A 20,876-nucleotide genomic window follows, 5' to 3' on the forward strand; every position below is an offset into this window, starting at 1 on the left:
ATTTTTCTGCCCACATGGAGCGAGTTTAATTCTCTCGATATACGTACAATATTACATGATCGTTAGCTTCCACCGCACTCGGTAAGCCTGACGGGACATCGCGCTAATTATAAACCTACTTTGTATGACATCGATCTACAGATGGACTGTGGTACACATTACTAAATCAGTAGCCTACTCTATACTATCTCTTACTATATTTCGAAAGCTTTTCCTCATATTGTGTCAGCATTATGTCAGTGAATACTTCACCCCGAGAATAATGATGCTGTGAAATGCGGAGTATACTTTGCTTAAGAATGATGTGTTGTGAAACAAACATCGAGATCTCTACGAAGTAACGTTGCATTGAATTTTATTTCAGCTGGTACCGGGAAGATATGTATTCCCAAGAAGCGAGATGATAGTGCGTGGTATTATCTCGTATTCCCATTAGGAAATCGTGCTTTGGTGGACTTGTCTCCCGTTATGTCGATCACCACATCATTTTTGGTGTAATGGAAGACAAGTTATTGCTCGAAGAATGTATACGAAAGTATACATTTAGTGCATGGAAATTTCCGTCCTCATGATGTTCCTGTCCTGCCTATACTCGCTTTCACTTGGATCAACACTCGTCGAAAATGGAATTCCGATTTTTTCCATCTTCTTTATTTTAGAATCATTTTTATCGAGGCAAGAGGTCAAAGTTAATAGGAATGTCTTATAGCAAAGCACGTCCATAGTCCCTAAGAATGATAGTAGTTGAATGTCTCTTGATCATCCACATGATAGTCGGAATTGCATTTCGGATTCTTTGATACTCTACGCTTCTAGGGGCTCTGGGATCATAAGATTTCCATCGTCATAAGTTAGAGTGATGATCAGATGTGATTATAAATACGGTCAACAAAAAATTTAATGAAGTTCACAAACAATATAAATTCACTTCTTACAAAGCTGATGTTCAAATCAAATGAATGATATCGATTCAAGAATCTTGATACTCAAATAGGCATACAACTGAACCTCCATTGTGACCATAAACCTCCCCTCTGGCTGATAGACTCTTATGGAGCTTGGTGAGGAGTTACCTCAAAGTCCATCGCGGGCAATCTACCAAAGCAAAATACAAAAATGCCACTATTTCTGCATCGCAACTTCCATCACTCCATCGAAGGACATAGAAGAATAAGAAGGAAGACAAGTTGTACGACCTATTCTCCCTACAAATCATTAGATTGAAGTCTCAGTCCCTGGTATCCAACTCTCTTGGCTGTATGTTCATGATCGCCTCTGAGTCCATCCCATGCAACTCTTTTAGCTTCTCTTGGTCCTTGATATCTAACTCTTGGAGCCTCAGGTCTAGCGTTCAATGCATCATATCGAACTCTCTTAGGTTCCGCCGACCACTTGCAGAAGTTGATGTTCAACAAAGTTCCATCAGCGACCCACTGACCGCCATCCCAGCCATTGTAGCAACTTTCCACAACTTGAGAAAAGGCAACAACACAGGCTTGTTTGGAACCGAAATTAGCAACCTTGCCAATGTTGGCGGTGTTTCCGCTTCGATCGTTATAGTCGATCCAGTCTCCAACAAGCTTGTTCCAGTTCTCATGACAGTAGTCGTCGGCAAATTTTGATAACTCGTCTTTGTGAACGCACTTTACTTTGTGGGCGCCCTCAGCATGGTTGTAGCATTGACCTGCTAGTACAGTCGAGGCAAGAGCTAAAACGCTGGAAATTCTCGAAAAATGCATGGTATAATGTGGGTTTTGTACTGAGCTGTAGGAGTCAGTAATTTCTACTTCTCTCAGCTTGCAAGTAAAGGGAGAGTTACTGGTTGGTTTTTGTCTTGAAAGAATTTTGCTTCAATTCCAAAGAAGGATCTGGTTCAAGTATATATGTATGATGGGGCAAGATTTGATGGAAGATACAGTCATTTGTAGGTTGGTTACTATGTCATGGTGTAGCGGGATGTAACGAAGTATGGAGATATTGATGCAATATCTACTAGCTACATATGCCGGTGTAGCATCACGGATCTACCGAGAGAATCAGAAAATTGATCATCTTTCTGCTCCACCATGTGAAGTGATACACTACACAAGCACCCGACAAATGGCAAATTTGTATTACTTGATTTCTAAAATGCACAGATTGACTAGGCCCTTGCGTTGGGGATGGAAATCTCCATAGCACTCCGCATAAATACGAAATTTTGGAGGAACCAGATGCAAAACCATCCCAGAAAAAGTTAAATGCATGGCATTTTATGGATGTAAAAGAGCTAGTAGTTCAGGTAATGTTCTGTAGTGTAAGCGAGCTAACGAAAACTTTAATACTGTCAGCCAGCCACTCCTCAATGATCTGCACGATATCTCGATATTTGATGAATTTGAGGCTTTATTTTTTAAACTGCGATGCGGCGTCAGGGATCTAGCTAAATGTCAAAATACAGATCTAGCGGCTGACTGACGCTAAATGGATGACTTTAAAGTAGAGGTGTAACTTTTAGAGGCGTCGGAAGGCGCAAATGGCGCCGCCGATATGAAACATACTCGTAAGGTGATTGAAAAATTTAAAAAGACAAGCCGTTTAGTTAACTTGATATAAGTGAGGAAAATCTTGGTACTGCCTGCTCGAATTCATGCTCCACAAAATAGTTTCCATACACTTTGAGGCGTACTAAAAACTTTTGGAGCTAAAATTGTAGTATTAGACTGGTCTCGCATTGATCTTTAAGCCAGTAAAAAAATATTAGGGTGGTTGGAGGCTTATCGTTGCCAATGGGAGAGATGAAAATAACGAAATGTCATCTCACCAGGATGCCAATGCCACTGATTGTGTATAGCTGTGCTATGTGTCCGTGATGTCGTGAAGTTCGAATGAGGTAAATTGAGATTTTGCTCTTCTCAACGTGTGCATTATCTTCAGCTGAATTAACTACTAAGAATTAAAGTCACACCCAGCATTACTTTAAAGTCTACCTCAAGAATGAAAACATTGCTCTACTAAAATCGATATTGAAACACACACTTTTCCAAACCTCGATTATATTAAAAGCGGTAAACAATGCCAAGCAGCGAAAACACACTGTACTCACAGGGAGTCAACTTTGGAAGCTTTGTCCAAGAAGGTGTTGATGCTCGAACCGGACAATATACCTCCTCCATCGCCTTGTATGAGGCCCCGGCCAAAGCCCGTAACTGTGCACCATTCAAGCTATCTCTTCGGTTTAGCCCCTTGAACACTGCAAACATTGGCTTCGGCAAGGGTTGGTCATTGAATCTTTCTCAGTACCAGCACATTGCACCACGTAGCCTTATACTCTCTACTGGAGAACACTACCAGGTCTCCAACAGTGGAGGTCTACTTGTCGAGGACCAAAAGCTGAAAAGCTTCAAGTTTCAGCAGAAAGGTTCCGATTTCGAGATTATCCACAAGGACGGAAAAATTGAACTTCTTTCCAACGCTCACAACGTCTATAACACGAATGTCCCTGTCAAAATTTACGCAGCCAATGGGCGCGCATTGACTCTTGTCTGGATTCCAATTAATGGCCAACCAAGACTGAGCAAAGTACAAGATGGCGACGAGATTTTGCTACAGATCAACTATCGAGATCCGCACGTGGAGATTGTTCATTCTCCAGGGGCTCCAAGCCCCTCTACCTTCACTGCAGTAATCAGAGGAGGTCAGCTACAGGAGTTTTGGCTGCCTTTGACAGATGGTGCAAAATGGAAGTTTGCTTACATTGCTTATGGGCCGCTCATTTGTCTGTCCAACATCCGCAGTCCATTGGGATTGGTGGAAGAGGTCACATATAATTCATCTGGGTTTAAAGTGCCACCAGGAGGCCCCTATGAGTCCATTCCAGTTGTCAGACAGCACATCATCAAGCCTGGAAACCAACAGCCTGCTATCAAAATGCTCTACGACTACGGCACTAACAACTTCCTCGGGTACGGAGCCGTTGATCATTGGAAATATGGCGAGGACAATCTCTACCGCGTGAGAGACAACTACACATACACTGCTACTGTATCCGTCGATGGTGGTCAAAAGACCAAATATACCTACAACAAATTTCACTTAATCGTTGAGACTAAGCGAGACCTAAATGGAAAGCAGATTACGCAAACTGTTGAATACTATGTCAAACCAAATGTTGCATTAGTGCATCAGCCACCACAGTTCCAACTACCAAAAAGCGTTTAAAACAACATACTGTGATTTGGCCAACCCATCGTTGTTTCGGGATGAGATAACTTCTCATGAGTTTGACGAATGGGGCAACCCTACTTCGGACACTCAGATAGATGGCGTCAAGACAACGCGTGCTTATTATCTGCCAAATGGGGAGACCAGTAAATGTCCTGCTGACCCTCATGGTTTTCAACGCTATTTAAAAGAGCAAACTATCACCCCTCCCAAGAAGCCTGGCCAGGCTCCTGTGCGGACTACACGCCACACCTATAGAGAGCTTCCTACAGCTCAGGGTGCGCCAAACCCCTCCTTTGTTCTACTCCAACAGTCTCAATCTTTCGCGGATAACGGCCCATGTAACTGCAGTATTGACAGGACATATGTTAGCCAGCTAGATGAAAGAGACCATGGCCGTTATAAGCAGCAGACGTCAATGTTGTATGATAAAAGTCCCATGGTACAATCCTGGACCTACCAGTACGAAGCCGATCGATTTAGTGAGACAACGCAGCTTCAGAGCTTCGATAATTTCCAAGTGAAAAACAAAACCATTTTTTCTATGGCTGAAGGACGAATTATGAGCCATGTAGATGAAGCCGGCATTGAGACTCAATTTACATACGATCAGATTGGTCGACAAATCAATACTACAACTTCTCCAGGCACTGTATATGAAGCAACAGAGATTCATGAATATGCCTTTTTGGGCGATACAGCAGGTTGCAGTCTCACTGTAACTGATGCCAAGGGAGTGAAGACCCGATCTACCACCGACGGTTTGCAGAGAGTTTGCCAAGTAGAGAGGCAAGACGATGACGGAGAATGGAAGCTTGATGCCTACACAGGAACGTTCCGCACTGTACAGGAGCAAAGTTACAACGCACTTGGACAATGCATTAGAATGACGGATATCGACTGGTTAAGGGCTTCGGACGGGCCCAAGAAACAGTCCGCCAGTCATGACTATGAATATGATGACTGGGGATATATGTGCAAGGTGACTGATAGTAATGGCGTTATTACTTTGGCAGTGACAGATCCAATTGAGCAGACTTACACGGAGGGAATCAAGGCTCAGGGCAAAAGAAGGCCTCCTTCGAGTCTCAAGATTATCTTATCCAGACAGCACTTTTTAATGCAAATGGTAGCATGTATAGCAATGTTACCTACACCAATGATGGTCTAGGGAGAACAATTCAAGAGAAAGACAGTCTTGACAATACCAGCCAGTACACCTACGATTGCTTCAATCGTGTGAGCCATACAACCTGGCAGGATAATCGTTTCGTAAATACCCAGTACGCAGCTCATACTACTGATCCTCTCCCTGAATCTATCCAGGTATCAGGTATTTTTCTTGGCCAACAGCCTTTCGACGGGCTAAGCCGTGCAAAAAGTCGGCAAATAGCTAATCGTCAAACTCTTCTGTCCTATGAAGGTAGCTCGCCTCAGCCTAGCGATATCACGACTCCTAAGAACGATAAGCTTCATTTGGACTATGAGAAAGCTTTGAACTATGCTCTGAAGGATTTGGCAACCAGTGATAATCCGTGCAGTTATCAGTACGACCCGAAAACAGCTGAAGTACGGGAGAGCACGAATCCATACTGTACAGAGGAGTTGGATTATCTGCCATCGGGCTTGTTGAAGTCCGAAAGCATAACTATTGGTCAAGGAATGGAGATGCAGCTTTCGGCTAAGTATTCTTACTCCATGAATGGTAAACTCCAGGACTATACCGACGTTCACGGCCAAGACCAAGTACTAGATTATGATGATTATGGAAGGCTTAAACAGCTATCACAAGGACCAATAACAGTCACACTCAAATACGACGACGCGAACCGCCTTGCACAAAGTATCGTACATGATAACAAGAAGGATACGAGTCTAATGACAGTCTTGGATTACGATGATTTTGGGCGTGAGACCAAGCGTACAGTCTTCCAAGGCCCGACTGTGCTTTATGTCTTAAGCCAGGTGAAATATGATACGGAAAATAGAGTCCAAATCCGTGAATTGAAAGACGGTAGTGGAAACACGATCCGACAAGAAAACTTCCAGTATGACAATATGGGCCGATTGTTTGACTATGAAGTTCAAGGAACCGAACTTCCAATTGATGAACATGGACGTAAAGTGCTCCATCAGGAGTACACATTCACGGAAGTTGGTGGTCTGAAGCAGGTCACTACCCACTTCCAAGATGACAGTCAGAACATTGCTCGCTACACATACTCTGATAACGACCCCTGCCAACTCATTCTTATTTCAAACACGCACCCTGATGAGAAACCACAGGTTAAGCTTGAGTATGATGACAATGGATGTTTGACCCAGGATGAACAGGGCCAGACTCTGGAGTATGACACTTCTGGTACCTTGAAAGCTGTACGCAACGAAGACCAGACGATCTTGTGTCAGTACTACTACGACTCTCATGGCAGATTGCTTACTCAGAAAGTACCTGGCAAACCAGATTATCATCTACATTACCGAGGAGAGATACTAGTTGCTGCTACGAGCGGCGGTGCTAATATTAGCTATGTATCTAGCGGAGACCAACACTGGGGTCAAATACTCCAGGAGAGAGTAACGAGACATCCACCCAGCTCTGGACTTCCGACAATCACCAATCTGTTCTCGCCTGGCTGGACACAAGTGAGCCCTCTCAAATCTATAACCAAGTCTATACACCATACGGTTTCAGCAACGCCCAGTCTGCTATCGGTTGGAACGGACAGTGGCGAGACCCCGTTACTGGCTGGTATCATCTCGGAAACGGATATCGCGTGTATAATCCCGTCCTGATGCGCTTCCATAGTCCAGACTCTTGGAGTCCATTCACTTCCGGCGATATAAATTCCTACGCCTATTGTTATGGTGATCCAATCAACCGCATCGACCCTTCAGGTCACTTTAGCATATTTGGTATCCAGATCACCTGGCGAAATCTGGCCCAAGTTATAGTCGGGTTTGCACTGAGTGTTCTAGCAGGTATTCTCACGGACGGTGCCTCGGTGGCAATCGAAGTCGGCGTGGATCTGGCTGTTGCTGTTGCATCTGATGTTGGAACTGGTGCTGTATACGACGTTGCCGCAGGGAGAATCCCTGATTTGCAGAGCGTTGGTAGCGATTTTAGTTTCGGCGGTATAGGAAATATGGTCAGCAGGGGTCTATCTCGGGGTGCAAATAAGGTTTTCAAGTCAGTTAGTGAGACGCTCGAACAGCTGCTCGCTGGTGCAGAGAAGCTACGCGCGGCAGGCGGTAAACCAGTTATGCCTAGCAAGATTGGCACGGTACACTCCTTCAAAAGATTCAAATTACAAGCGGATCAATTTAGCAAATTCGATTCATGGAACAAAATGAGTGCTGCAGAAAAGAAACTTTTCAACAAAGGTCTAATGGAAATGAAGGGTAGAATCAAGGAGATTGAAAATAGAGAGCCCTGGACGTGGATTCAAGCAAAGGATTTGCCAAATGTGGGAGGCAAAAATGGTCCAGCGTCCGAAAAATTTGTCGATTTTCGTAGGTTGGTCCGGGAGGAGAGACTTTCTCCTAGACAGGCCGCCGATCGAGCAGGTGATATGAACTTTACGAAATTCAGAGGGTCGAAACCGCCACAGTACGAGATCAGGACCTCTCAAGGTGATAGAATCTCGTTTCTGATAGACAAAAAGAGTCGGGAGGTCACTATCCTCCAGGTTGGGGGACATTCTTGAGACGGTAAAGTCAAACCTCTGCCATGCATGGCATACTCAAAACTCGAATAAACGAACTGTTACAAAATACTGCCTTGGCAGTTCCTCTTCGTAGTATCCTTGTCTACTTAGGCAGCGGGAAAATATAGTTTTGTGTTGAGTTTATTCAAATTTGTCATTCATTGGCTCACCTAAGTTGTAAAATGAAATATTTTTGGCTTTATATTGTATGTTCTAATTGAGCCCAATATTCAAACAGATATGAGTTTTTGGACGAATTAAAATCGAAACGAGTAAACTCTTGGGTAAAGTTTGAAATTGATGTGCCAAAAAAGCTGAATCGCAATATGTTATATAATAGGAGGACTACCGCCGTAAATTCGTAATGCCGATAGGGGATGTCAAAATTTCGGTCCCGAACTACCATTTAATATTTGGGGCCGTCCCCGAGAGATCCTCTTTCGATAAGATTGCACAAATCATGAGTTGCATAGATCAAATTAGCACCTCTCAAGCTATCTCATGCGTCAGGCTTTCTAGAATGGATATCGAGATAAGGTTTTGAGGTTTGTAAAAGGTGCTAAGTTTATCCTTGAATGCTTACCCTCGATGATTTTGTAATTATGTATATGATCTCGTACAAATTAGTTGTAACGAAAGTGAAATACATGACTAACACCCTCCCACTCTCCATCGCCCTCCCATCTTGAGTCCCGTTCAAATGGAAAGTCTGTGTACTCAAGTAAAGAGGGAGCTGAAATGTTTTGATGAAAGGTCTCAAACCAAGCCATATACATCATAGAGTTCCAGTAAGTTTGGAAAGGAATAGACCATTCCTATTCCAAAAAGTATTGCTCAAACGGGATCTTCCTAGCCTTTTATTCATCGATATTTCTATATCAGCCACCATAAGGGACGGATGGAGAGGAGGTATTGAGAGACGCCGAAGAGGAGGAGGTATTAAGAGATGCTGGAGAGGTAAGCTTTGCGTAAATAAAACCATGGTCTTGATACTTTTGAATAAACTTATTAATAAAAATAACCCTGATAGGCTACTTGGTAATTGCTTCAGAGGTACCGACAAACGTTCTGGGTTGGATAGGTCCATCATCGAGAGTATAATTCTTGCGTGGTAGTAGTAGGAATTTGGTGTTTACGTCGTTAGCAGACCAACGGATGGATTTCCAATTCGCTGCGTAACCATCATAAAGAGAGACCGCAGCGACTCCTGAGATAAAAGGTTGGGTAACAGTGGAATGAAAATGTAGAACGCAGGAGCTTGTGGAAGATCCAAAGCGTGAAATCATCATCCCTTGCTCACTTGTTATCTACTTATTCAACCCTATCCACCCGCCTTATTTTCATATCGAACTCATTAATAACACCACTCTATATCACAATTCTCGACTCATTTACCTCATTCATCTAACTTGATACCGAGAACTGACACTTATATCTGTCAAACTTGATCCAAGAGCCACAATCACTACATGACTACGCCCAAACCACAAGATTAATGATTTGATGAGCGGGCACTTTAGTACTTCGAATATAGTGAATATCAATTTTGATAACGAAAACATAAACATTAGTTTACATCATACCACGTCAAAGAGACAATCCATATTGATGTGCTGTATAATTAAGAAAATATATAGTATTATCTAAAAATACTCAATATCCTTAATGAGAATAGTGAAATCCTTTATCAATAGTATAAGATTCAAAATGTTGAGTTTTAATATGCTAATTAAGATTATCAATATAAAGGTATTTGTATTTTTGTTTTTTTAATCTTACTTTATTATTATTTTATTTGTAGAAGATAGAAAATAATATAGGGATTTTGAAAAGCTTATGAGATTTTGTAGTTATATTAAAAATTAGAGATGTTATTGTAAAATCAGAATGTATATCTTTTAATGAAATTTGGGAGTTAGTGATATATTTTCGAAACTATCCTTTGGATCTTGCTGCTCGATATTAATAAGGGGATTCTTGGTGTTTGCAAAGTTGGATCAAGATTTGGATAAGCTTGATTCGTTTTTAAATAATCTGATCTTTCATTAAGCCCGTAAGTGGTTCAAAGAGCAATCTAGCAATAATAGCTTGCTCCTCGAGCTTGTACCCAATTGTTGATTTCAGCTTGTATTCCTTGATGTTTTTCATACCATCTCGTTTTCGCAGCTGCTTTAATAGTGGGGTAACCACGTGCTTTGATGTTCCGAACAGACTCTTCACGCTTTTGAATAAGTTGAAGAATATTGGGATCTTAGCTAATCTCAAACTTCTGTATATCTGTTAAGTTTGAAGAGGCTTGTTTATAATGAGATAATTGGCCAACAGTTTTATTGTTTTTATATAAAAAATAATATAATAATATATCTTTATATATATATATATAGTTTCTATATTCATATAGTATACTAAGAGCGAATCACAAGATCACATGATCGTCGCTTAAGAGAGCTCTTAGCCTAGAACGGCCTGAAAATCAATTCTTTATTAGCTCTTTATTAGTTCTTTCAATCCATTCGTAGTAAGATCGACATAGTACTAGCGAAATCGAATAAGGAATAAGAAAGAAAAGCTTTATTTGATGGAATGGCCGGATTAGGAAGAGATCTACGAGAAATAAACGAAAGTGGAAAGCTAGATTAGTAGGAAAAAGCATAAAATAAGGCCTTTTCCCCTCGAATATAGAAAAAGAAAATAAGAATATCATTATCAGAAATAGACAGCAAGTTACGCATAAGGAGTGATATATTGAAATATGTATATCAGATCTATATATCCGGAAAGTCCGAAGAAGGAGTTTTATAGTGGTGTGCACGTGCTATATACGTATTATACATGTGATTTCCAATATCCCCTCTATAATAGGAATCTACTATCTAAATCACATAAACTCTCTATATATACATATTTGTGAAGAGCCTCATTAACTCCTACGATAATGCCAATATTCCAGAATTGCCTGTAATGTCTATATCTTTAGTAGAGTTCGATAGCCCTATAATTTAATATCGTATTGCAATACAAGAATACTCTTATCTGAATTCTATTTTCCCTACCCATATCAGATCGGATCCAATCCATCTAGCAGTTCGAATATCAATCTGTTTTTGTAAAATCCTCTTCGTATATATATCAACAGATTGCTTCAGATTTATTATCTTCGGATTATAGGGTTACCTTTTTAGTATAGTAAACAATCCAAATCCAATCTCATGTGAACAAACCTCCAGCTTATCTATTACCCCACATGGTTTTCTTAAAATGGTTAATTTGGTCAATTTGGTCAATTCATAATAAATTGATCAATTCGACCAATTTGGATAATTTTTGATAAATTCGATAGATCTGGTGAATATAGTGAATCTGATGAACCTGATGAAATTGTTGAAATAGGTGTATTTGGTGATTTTTATCAATTTGATCAATTTGAGTTAAATCAACCAAATCGACCAAGGTGACTAATTTGACCAAATGCAACTATTGACTCTCTTTGACGTATTCGTGTTTAGCATTCCAGATCCAATCCTAGACCTTTCTATAAATTATAAAGCCAGAGTATATAAGCTGTTTTGTAAGAATATTGGCTATCTATTCAGTTTCTGGAATTCATATGACATGTAGTTTTTTAGTATCAACCATGTCTTTTCGAATATATTTATTTTTTTATTTATAATGATTAACATCTAATATCTGACCTCCCTAGGGGTATTCTAGATATACTAAGAAGCAGGCCTACAGACTGCTAGCGTTTCAGCCGCTTATAATAATGTAATATTAGCTAATCAAAAACTTATTGCCTTTGATGTTCCCCTGTTTAGTATTACTTATAACAATCTGTGGCTGTTTTATCTAAGGATTTGTAATCCTGTTTTAGAAAGCCTTGTTTTGTATATTATCCGGATATTAGCGAATGATCAGATCGATTACTGTTGATCAGGAGAATGCTTGGAGTATTTATAGCTAATCGGTATGGGTTTTAGGTTGATTGAGATGGAAAGCTTATTTTCGGGGTATTGAAGCAGATTGGAATTTGTATAGTTTTATATAGTTTGAGTATATCCTAATATAGAATCTGAATCTAATAAGAAGGTTAATAAAGCTATATTATATTTACAAAATACGATTGATATATGCTATTATATTCCATTCGGATTGAAGTCGATTTAATGTAAGTGGTCAGTTATTATATATATGATTATTAATTGAATATTAAAAGAAGTATAGTAGGCTTTTCTTAATCCTGTATATATAGATGTTCATACTATTTTTGTAATTGAATTTGATATAATAGGTTACAAAGTCACTGTATCCGGTTCGCATTATTATGAGTCTGTGTAATACCCTGCAAGGAAGCTTGAAGCTTCCCAATTCCGAGATATTATATATCAATTTCTATATATTATATATTTCAAAGATCAAATCTCTTTTTTTTTTTTATTATCTACTTTCGGAATACCAATATTTAATATATAGGATAGAGTGAGAACTGTTGATTATAGAAAGGCAGGATAGACTAGGGTCAAGTAATCTAGTTGTACCCTAATCAGTAAAACGATCGGTTACCTCGTTGCCCTCAATCTCAATATGCTTAGGGAACTACTTGATTATAATATTATAGTGTTGTATCACTTGATAATACTTGTGATATACTTATTGAGAAGAGACAATAGCACTTCCTTGTATTCCTTAGATTATTAAGATGCTATCAATATATAATCATATTCGTTCCTGGTAGGGACAATCAATAATGCTTAGGAGGCGTTCTAGTCTCCGCCACGCGCCGATCGCCTCAGCGTCAAAAATCTTTTCGAATATAGTATCATCGAATATCGATATGCTTTGCTTTACTATGGAACTTATTCTTTTGCATTCAATCAATTCCATTAACATTATCGTAGTATAAATTATTATTATTATTATTAGTAATTTTCAACCGGGCCGTATAGGCGAACCTCCCAGGGGGCATTACGGTTGGGCTAACTGCGGGATAATCTCTAATTTACATGATCCCCCTCTCCTAAGAGTGGGGTCTCAATACCCTCAGTAGCCTCCCAAGCGATAGCTAGCGCGCTTGCGCTTTTGTCTCCGATCCTCTGAGCGCCTCCGTGCGCGCTTTCCGATCTTTTATATAATGTTTTGATTGAAAGCTGCTTTATCCTGTAAGGGTAGCTTTTGTATGTATTCTAGTGCAGCGCAGTGTATTGCATATATCGATTTTGTTCTTTATAGCCTTGCTATATCGGTCGCCTCCTATTCTGTATTTGTGTTCACCCGGATCGGTCGATCCATTTTCATTTCCTCTTCCTATTCTTCTGGTAGCGTTCTAGGGCATATGCTCCTGTAGAAGTCTGTTATAGCAATAAATTCATTATCGTAGTATAAAGTTGGGATAAAGGGCTTTTCCTTAAAGTGTTTTCCTAAATCTTTCACTAGTTTTTCTATCCAAACTAATTCTTTTGTACCTTTTTTTGCTATTATAATCTCAGCTTCCATTATACAGAGAGATATCGATTTTTGTTTCGTTAAAAACTATACTATAGCTTTTCTATATCTAATAAGAACTATTCCTTGAACAGATTTCTTATTGACTGCAGATTCCTAAGTCGAATCTGTATAAGCTCGATATTTGTATATAAGTATATTTAGTTGATTTGAATAGACTGTACCCACTAAATATATACCAACAAAATATTGAAGTAAGTGTTTCGCAAGTATTAAATAACTTTCCCCTAGTATATACATAATATGAGTAAGAATCTGAAGATATAATATTATTGTCACGGGATCACTTCTGGGAGTATTCAGAAGCTTTACCACTGAGCTAAATGCCCAAAAGACTAGGAGGTAGAACTGGAAGTTCTATCTTACTCTTATATATATAGCAGGATAGGACAGGACAGAAAGGGCTTAGTGTCATCTCGTAACACCACCCCCCTTCTTAAGGTATGGTCTCTATACTATCACCTATTAGGAGATTTCAGGATTCTGGATTCTAATGCTTTAGGTATTCAAACAGGCAGATAGGATCTATATATGCTAGCCCCCAAATTAATGAAGGCTTGTAAGCTATAAGTGGGCCCCCCCACACAGCTCCACTTATAACCAAAAGTAGTTCTATCTAATGTCACGGGATCATCTCTAGGAGTATTCAGAAGCTTTATTGCTGAGCTAAATGCTCAAAAGACTAGGAGGTAGAACTAGAAGTTCTATCTTACTCTTATATATATAGCAGGACAGGACAGGACAGAAAGGGCTTAGTGTCACCCCGTGACAATTATATTGTTTTGACAAAAAAGTTCATTTTCGTTTATATCTTGTATAGTTATATCAAAAGGTAAGAGCAAATCTTTTATATTGGTGAGATCGATCCTAAATCTTTGTAAGATCTTTTTATATAATTCGATTAATATATCTTAAGTAATCGATTTTGTTAATATTGTTTTATTTGAATACTTAGAAATATATTAGTTTCGCTTAAGTCTTTATATTTCTATTGACTTCCGATTATCTTTTTTATTGAATTTATATTAATGTGATTTTCTATTATCAATAGATCATCTATATATAATAGGATATATATTCTCTTTCCTATAAAAAGATTCAGATCTGCTATCGATTTTTTAAATCTAATTTCTTTAAAGAATTTTCAAATTATAGTTCACCAAACTCTTAATACTTGTTTTAGGCTATAAAGTAATTTTTTCAATTTAAAATTTAGTTTACTTTTAAATTTGATTTTAGAAAAGATTTCTTTGGAAAATTCTAGTATTTCTATAAGGATTTCTATATTTATTAGTTTATTATTTAAAAAAGTAATATCAATATCTATATTATTAATCTCTAGATCTTTTATTACAGCTTTTACTAATAAAATGCACAATATCGAGTACCTTATTACACTAGCAAAATCTCTTGATAGTTTATTCTATATTCTTGAAGATATCTTTTGATTACTAGTTTTGTTTTTCTCCTAATCAATTTGTCAAAGCAATTTAGTTTATTTCTTAGAACATATCTATTATTTAATAGCTTTCGGTTTATAGGTATAGCTCTATTTATGATTTCGAAGATACTATTATCCTTAAAACTCTATAATTCATTTTTGATTGTTTCTATTTATATTTAAATGTTTTTTTGTATAGTATTTTCAAGCTTTATTGATTCCTTAAGTATTGAATTATAGTTATTAACTAAAAGATCTTTAGAGTGTGTAAAGGCAGTATACAGTACAACTATATACTGAACAATCTAATCATTAAAATCTTTTTCAACTATTTCTTATAACTTTCATTTAGAATATCTCAGACTAATGTGACGATTGCATCATTTAGAATACTAAGGTGAAGAGCTAGAAGAGCTCTTCGGAAGGAAGTGGTAATATACAGGATTGTGGATCACGTGAGGACCTAGCCGATCCACTAATATGACAGGATCGTCACACTACCCCCCCCTTCTGAAAAGCTCGCCCTCGAGCGTACTAATAGTATTCTAAATACGGTTCTCCAATCCAACTATATTATGATCTATATTCTCTACTACCACTAATATCTGGTCCATAGTTCCAATACTAGTTCCAATATTGCCTATAATATAATTCGTAGCGTCGTCGATCGCTTTGCGGAAGTACGCGTTTTGCGGTTTCATCGCTTTTGCGAGAGAGGCTTCGAAATCAATAGGAGGAGGTTTCGAGAGTTGTTGAAAAATAAAATGAGCGAAAGAGAGGAGATCCGCTTGAAATGCGTCTCTTGTCGGTGATGCCGATGGAGCGGCGGAAGCGTTAATGGAACGCGGATTGGCCTGGCAGATCAACTGAATAAGCTGCTTCGTTGCGGCATCGATCGTGCGAGCGTATTGATGCTTCGAATCGATCAGTTCCTGCAGTTTGCGTGCTAGGTTCAGGATCTTCGGATCCATTGTCGATAGAGCAAGGAGACTCTAAATGATGTGATAGTGAGGTATCAGCTCGTCGGTGGGTGAGGTCCGCAGGAGCGGAGCTAGGGAGAGGTCTTGATCGGAGGTCGTACGAATGGTCGTATCGGGGGAGCGGGCGTGGAAGGCAGTAGGCATTCGGCGAGCGGGCTAGCGATAGGAAGCTTCGCAGGAGCGATCAAGAGCTTAAAAAATTTATATGACCTTAGTATAATGTGACGATTGCATCATTTAGAATACTAAGGTGAAGAGCTAGAAGAGCTCTTCGGAAGGAAGTGGTAATATACAGGATTGTGGATCACGTGAGGACCTAGCCGATCCACTAATATGACAGGATCGTCACAACTAAAGCAACTATTGGAATAGATCTAGCTTTTGGAATCTCTATAATTATTTGTACTCTTTGTTTTGAAAATAAAGATACTTGTATATTTTATACTAAATATTCAATTCTCTATAATTATCATTATTATAATATTCGCAAAGAATAAATTCGAGTTTCTTCTTACTTATTTTGGATTTAAGCTTCCTTTTGCTTATTGATATATATATTTTCTTGTATATATTTTTGTATTGTTAATTGTATCCTTCTTTTCATAGCCTTTTGCTTATTATGTAAATAAGGTTTCCTTTTCCTTTTTGTTTTAAGCGGTTTGGAATACTTTCTTTTTTGAGTTCTTTAAATGGGTATTTATATTTATTGAAGTCAGCATCTACTATTCTAATAATAATTTGATATGAAGATTGAGAAGGTGATAAATATTATTTCTATCTATTCCAATTATAATATACTTTCCTTTGAGTACTTTAAACTCAAATTTCTTAATTATCAGGTTTGATTACTAGGGGTTCCTGGTTTATGTTTTATAATCAAATATCCTAAGTTTCTTAAAGTCGGGCTGTCTGTTGTATATAGTTTTGTATGGTATTATTGTTGTAGAGAATATCCCTGCCTTTCCAAAAGGTAGTGCTTTGATAAGTAATCTGTTCTTCAGATACACAGCATGTTTAACAGTGAGTTCCCATATACTAGGCTTGATGCTTGATTTGCTCAATAGCGATTTCGCTATAATACTAATATCTTGAATCTTCTTTTCAGCTATTCCATTTATAGAATGCTTTTCAGGGAATAAGAGTTTGAATATCAATCCTCTCTTTTCAATCTCTATTTAAAAGATTATCCCAAATTCAGTTTTCCTATTATTTGTTCTAATGATAGTAATTTTGCAATTAAACTCTTTTTCAATCTAATTGATAAAATCCATCAGTATGAATACAACAATCTCTGCAGATTTATCTTTTGTGAATTTAAGCCAAGTTTCTTTTGTTGTATTATTAATAATTGTAATAAAGTATCTGTTTCTATTTTAGAAGGTTCTTGAATCCCTAATAGATCTATATACAAACATCGTAATTTTGTAGATATACAAATAACTATATGTTTATTAAAATACTCATTCACTTTCCCTACAAAACAAAACTTGCAAGCTTTTCAATCAGCACTTTTCTTTCTTTTAATATAATACAACTCATTTGAAGCTTTCTTTAATTTATCCATCTAATTATAATTAAAATAACCTAAGCATCAATATATAATCTCAGCTTTGTTGTTATTCGCATCAATCTTTTCTGTTTCTAAATCTGTATTCATTATATATACTTATTGAATAAATAGTTATCGAACAATATAATTATCATTGATATATCTTATAGCTATTTCTAGTTAACCATTTTTCCAGTATAATGCTGAACCTCCTTCGAAGATAACTTTTCGATCTATTTCGATAAGTGTTTCAATTAAAATGAATTGATTATTCCGAAAATCCTTAATATACCAGATATCTTTCAATATAGAGTTTCCAATGATAGCTGTTCTATATATAATATTTATAGAATATACATTGTTCACAATTTTGACTTTTTATAGAATATCTCATTATACAATATTAGAGAGATTTTCAATAAAACTAGTGAAATAATGAAAGGCTCCCGAATCAAGAATCCATATATTATTTTAGACTTTGATATGCATTGCAATATTAGAATATAGGGAACCAGTATATTCGTCTGTTATAGCTATTTACACAAAACCATTATTCTCAATATTTTTATTTGAATATCAGACTTCTCTGACTTTATTATATTCCCAATAAGTATCTTGTTAGTATTCTTTTTTCTTATAGAATTTGTAAGTATAAGATTTAGTCTTGATAGTTTTACTAGAATTTGATAAAGTATTATTGTTTTTCTCAAGTGTATATTTTCTTCTATTCCCATAATATTCTTTATATCCTTTTCCGCTTCTTTCTCAAGCTCTCTTATTACCTCTTCCTTTTATATTTCCTTGTATAATATTAATTATTATTGAATAACTTATTATATCTCAAGAATTCTCTTAGTTTGTTGTAAAGCATATAATATATCTCGTATATTCATATTTGATAATATAATAAAGTTTCGCTATATTTGCCAGATTGCTATATTTAATAATACACTCAAAAGATAAAAATAGACCTCTATTTCGAATAAAAATTGTATTATTACAGATAATTTATATTGATAATCAAAGAGTCGATTAAAGAAGAATTGAATCGTTTCTATTTTAAAATCGAATTGCTCACGAATAAACTATTACCAAAAATTCTAAATATATTGAAGATTCGCATTATTATTAAACATTAAAAGTTTCGCCCAAATTCCTATAATATCTTCTGCATCGATTATATACTAAATTGAAAACAATACATAAAAATAATACAGGAATTGATAATAAAGAATACAATTCCTACTTTTCTATTCTATTCAGCAATATCAGTTCGACCGCTCACTAATCTTATACTTCTCCCCATGCACAGGAATAGTATAAATACTGCTATCATAACAATTCGAATAGCTTTATAAAAGTCTATCCAATTATAACTATTAAAAGTAACTAGTGTTCCCTATTTTGTTTGAACTATATCGACAATAGTCTTGCTTGCCATAATATCAAGAATAAAGATAGCTATAAAGGAATGAGAACTCGAAACTCAAGGAATACAAAGATATAAAATGAAGCTTATAATAACGCAACACTCATAACCTATCAGAAATAGATAGCAAGTTACACATAAGAAGTAATATATTGAAATATATATATCAGATCTATATATCCGGAAAGTCCGAAGAAGGAGTTTTATAGTGGTATGCACGTGCCACACACGTGCTACACATGTGATTTCCAACAATCATATACTGTTTCATGAAAATCACGTGTTTCATAGCTATTTAGTTGTTAATACGAGCCAGCTTCCCATAATAGACTAATATTAGTCTATTCCCTCTTATATACTATATACTCATATACTATTATTATTATTATTATTATTAGTAATTTTCAACCGGGCCGTATAGGCGAGCCTCCCAGGGGGCATTACGGTTGGGCTAACTGCTGGATAATCTCTAATTTACATGATCCCCCCTCTCCTAAAAATGAGGTCTCAATACCCTCAGTAGCCTCCCAAGCGATAGCTAGCGCGCTTGCGCTTTTGTCTCCGATCCTCTGAGCGCCTCCGTGCGCGCTTTCCGATCTTTTATATAATGTTTTGATTGAGAGCTGCTTTATCCTGTAAGGGTAGCTTTTGTATGTATTCTAGTGCAGCGCAGAGTATTGCATATATCGATTTTGTTCTTTATAGCCTTGCTATATCGATCGCCTCCTATTCTGTATTTGTGTTTACCTGGATCGGTCAATCCATTTCCATTTCCTCTTCCTATTCTTCTGGTAGCGTTCTAGGGCATATGCTCCTGTAGAAGTCTGTTATAGCAATAAATTCAGCGAACTTGGCTGGTGTGTGCATTAGCTGTTTCAGTAGTCGTTCTTGAGCCGCCCGGTTGCGGGGTGGGTATTTGGGCCTGATATCTGGGGGCCAGGTTTCGTAGGTCGCAAGGACTTTGCGGCAGTGCACGATGTGCTCGGGGGATTTGTATGCGCCACATGAGCAATGGATCGTTGCTTCCTCGTGTTTAAATCGTCGGTGATAGCTTTCGAAATCGCCGTGTGCTGAGCGGATCGCTAGCATGCGGTGGAGAGTAGCTCGTGAGAGTTCTAGTTCATTAGGGCATTTGTTTGTGCTCCTTGGATTCCATTTCTGGTACTGTTTGGAGAGCATTGGTTTCTGTTTGATCCACCACGCCTGTGCTGCCGATTCCATAGCAGTTTTTGCTATAGAGCGGATACCGCTTGCTGTAGGTCGATTCGCATGCCCTGAGGCTGATTTTCTTGTCCCTTTATCAGCGAGTGCATCCGCACGCTCATTCCCTTCGATCCCTGTGTGGCCTGGCGACCATTTGATCTGGATCGAGTGCGTTTGCATCAGTTTGTGACATTTGAGGAAAGCCCACTGCGATGTGATAGAGGCTGTGCCTCTCATTCCCCATATCACCGATGTGCTATCGATGCACATACAGATTTCCATTTGTTTTATGCCGGTGATATTTCTGATCGCTGCTTGATACTCATATACTAGCTCATGACCTACGATAGAAAGAATAAGTATTAATCTTTAAAGACTTTGAGGATTTGTGAAATGAAATTGTAAAACTCAAAGATGAATTGTTATAGTATAGTCTTAATATTGCTTATTTATCTCAATCTTTAAAATACTAATAATAATATTATACAGATTCTCTTGTGAATCGCAGAATTCGAACTCTTAATATTCTAGTTGATTCTATTAAAAAAGTATCTTCTATTACCGGAAAAAGAAAGAACAAAAAAAACCCCTATTTGCGAAATCAGTTTTTGCAATAATCCTTTTCGAGTATTAATAGCAAACCTTTCTCAAATCCGGTTGTTCTATCAAGCAACCCATAAATTTATTAAACACCCCATTCTCGTTTATTTATTATTGCAGTAGAGCATTTGTACATTCTAAAGTCCATTAATCTTTTATTTAAATTCAAAGATGGTGTAAAGCCGAAAGCAAGCTTCTGGTAACTATTGATTATTAAGCGATTCGAATTTTATGAAAATTCGTTTATCTCGAAAGCATAATGATA

At 37.5% G+C, this 20,876-nt stretch overlaps 3 protein-coding genes across 3 annotated transcripts; 1 reads left to right on the top strand and 2 right to left on the bottom strand.

Annotated features, from left to right (window-relative positions):
• Positions 1-1,205: 1,205 nt before the first annotated feature.
• On the bottom strand, positions 1,206-2,068 carry EAF02_000620 (uncharacterized protein; the record flags this gene model as incomplete). The annotated part of the gene is made up of 3 exons (XM_038896668.1): positions 1,206-1,764; positions 1,820-1,868; positions 2,029-2,068. 3 exons carry the CDS (start codon positions 2,066-2,068, stop codon positions 1,206-1,208), a joined length of 648 nt encoding a protein of 215 aa, XP_038763527.1.
• A 986-nt stretch (positions 2,069-3,054) lies between these two features.
• Positions 3,055-7,910, top strand: EAF02_000621 (uncharacterized protein; the record flags this gene model as incomplete). Its single annotated transcript, XM_038896669.1, has 4 exons — positions 3,055-4,194; positions 4,262-5,195; positions 5,252-6,718; positions 6,775-7,910. 4 exons carry the CDS (start codon positions 3,055-3,057, stop codon positions 7,908-7,910), a joined length of 4,677 nt encoding a protein of 1,558 aa, XP_038763528.1.
• Positions 7,911-15,395: 7,485 nt separating this feature from the next.
• EAF02_000622 (uncharacterized protein) lies at positions 15,396-15,821 on the bottom strand (the record flags this gene model as incomplete). The annotated part of the gene is made up of 1 exon (XM_038896670.1): positions 15,396-15,821. The coding sequence occupies one exon, from the start codon at positions 15,819-15,821 to the stop codon at positions 15,396-15,398; it is 426 nt and encodes a 141-aa protein (XP_038763529.1).
• Between the last annotated feature and the right edge of the window lie 5,055 nt (positions 15,822-20,876).

The sequence above is a fragment of the Botrytis sinoallii genome (assembly GCF_014898435.1).
Source record: "Botrytis sinoallii strain Bc 23 chromosome Unknown BSIN_001, whole genome shotgun sequence".
In the NCBI taxonomy this organism is placed as follows: Eukaryota; Fungi; Ascomycota; class Leotiomycetes; order Helotiales; family Sclerotiniaceae; genus Botrytis; species Botrytis sinoallii.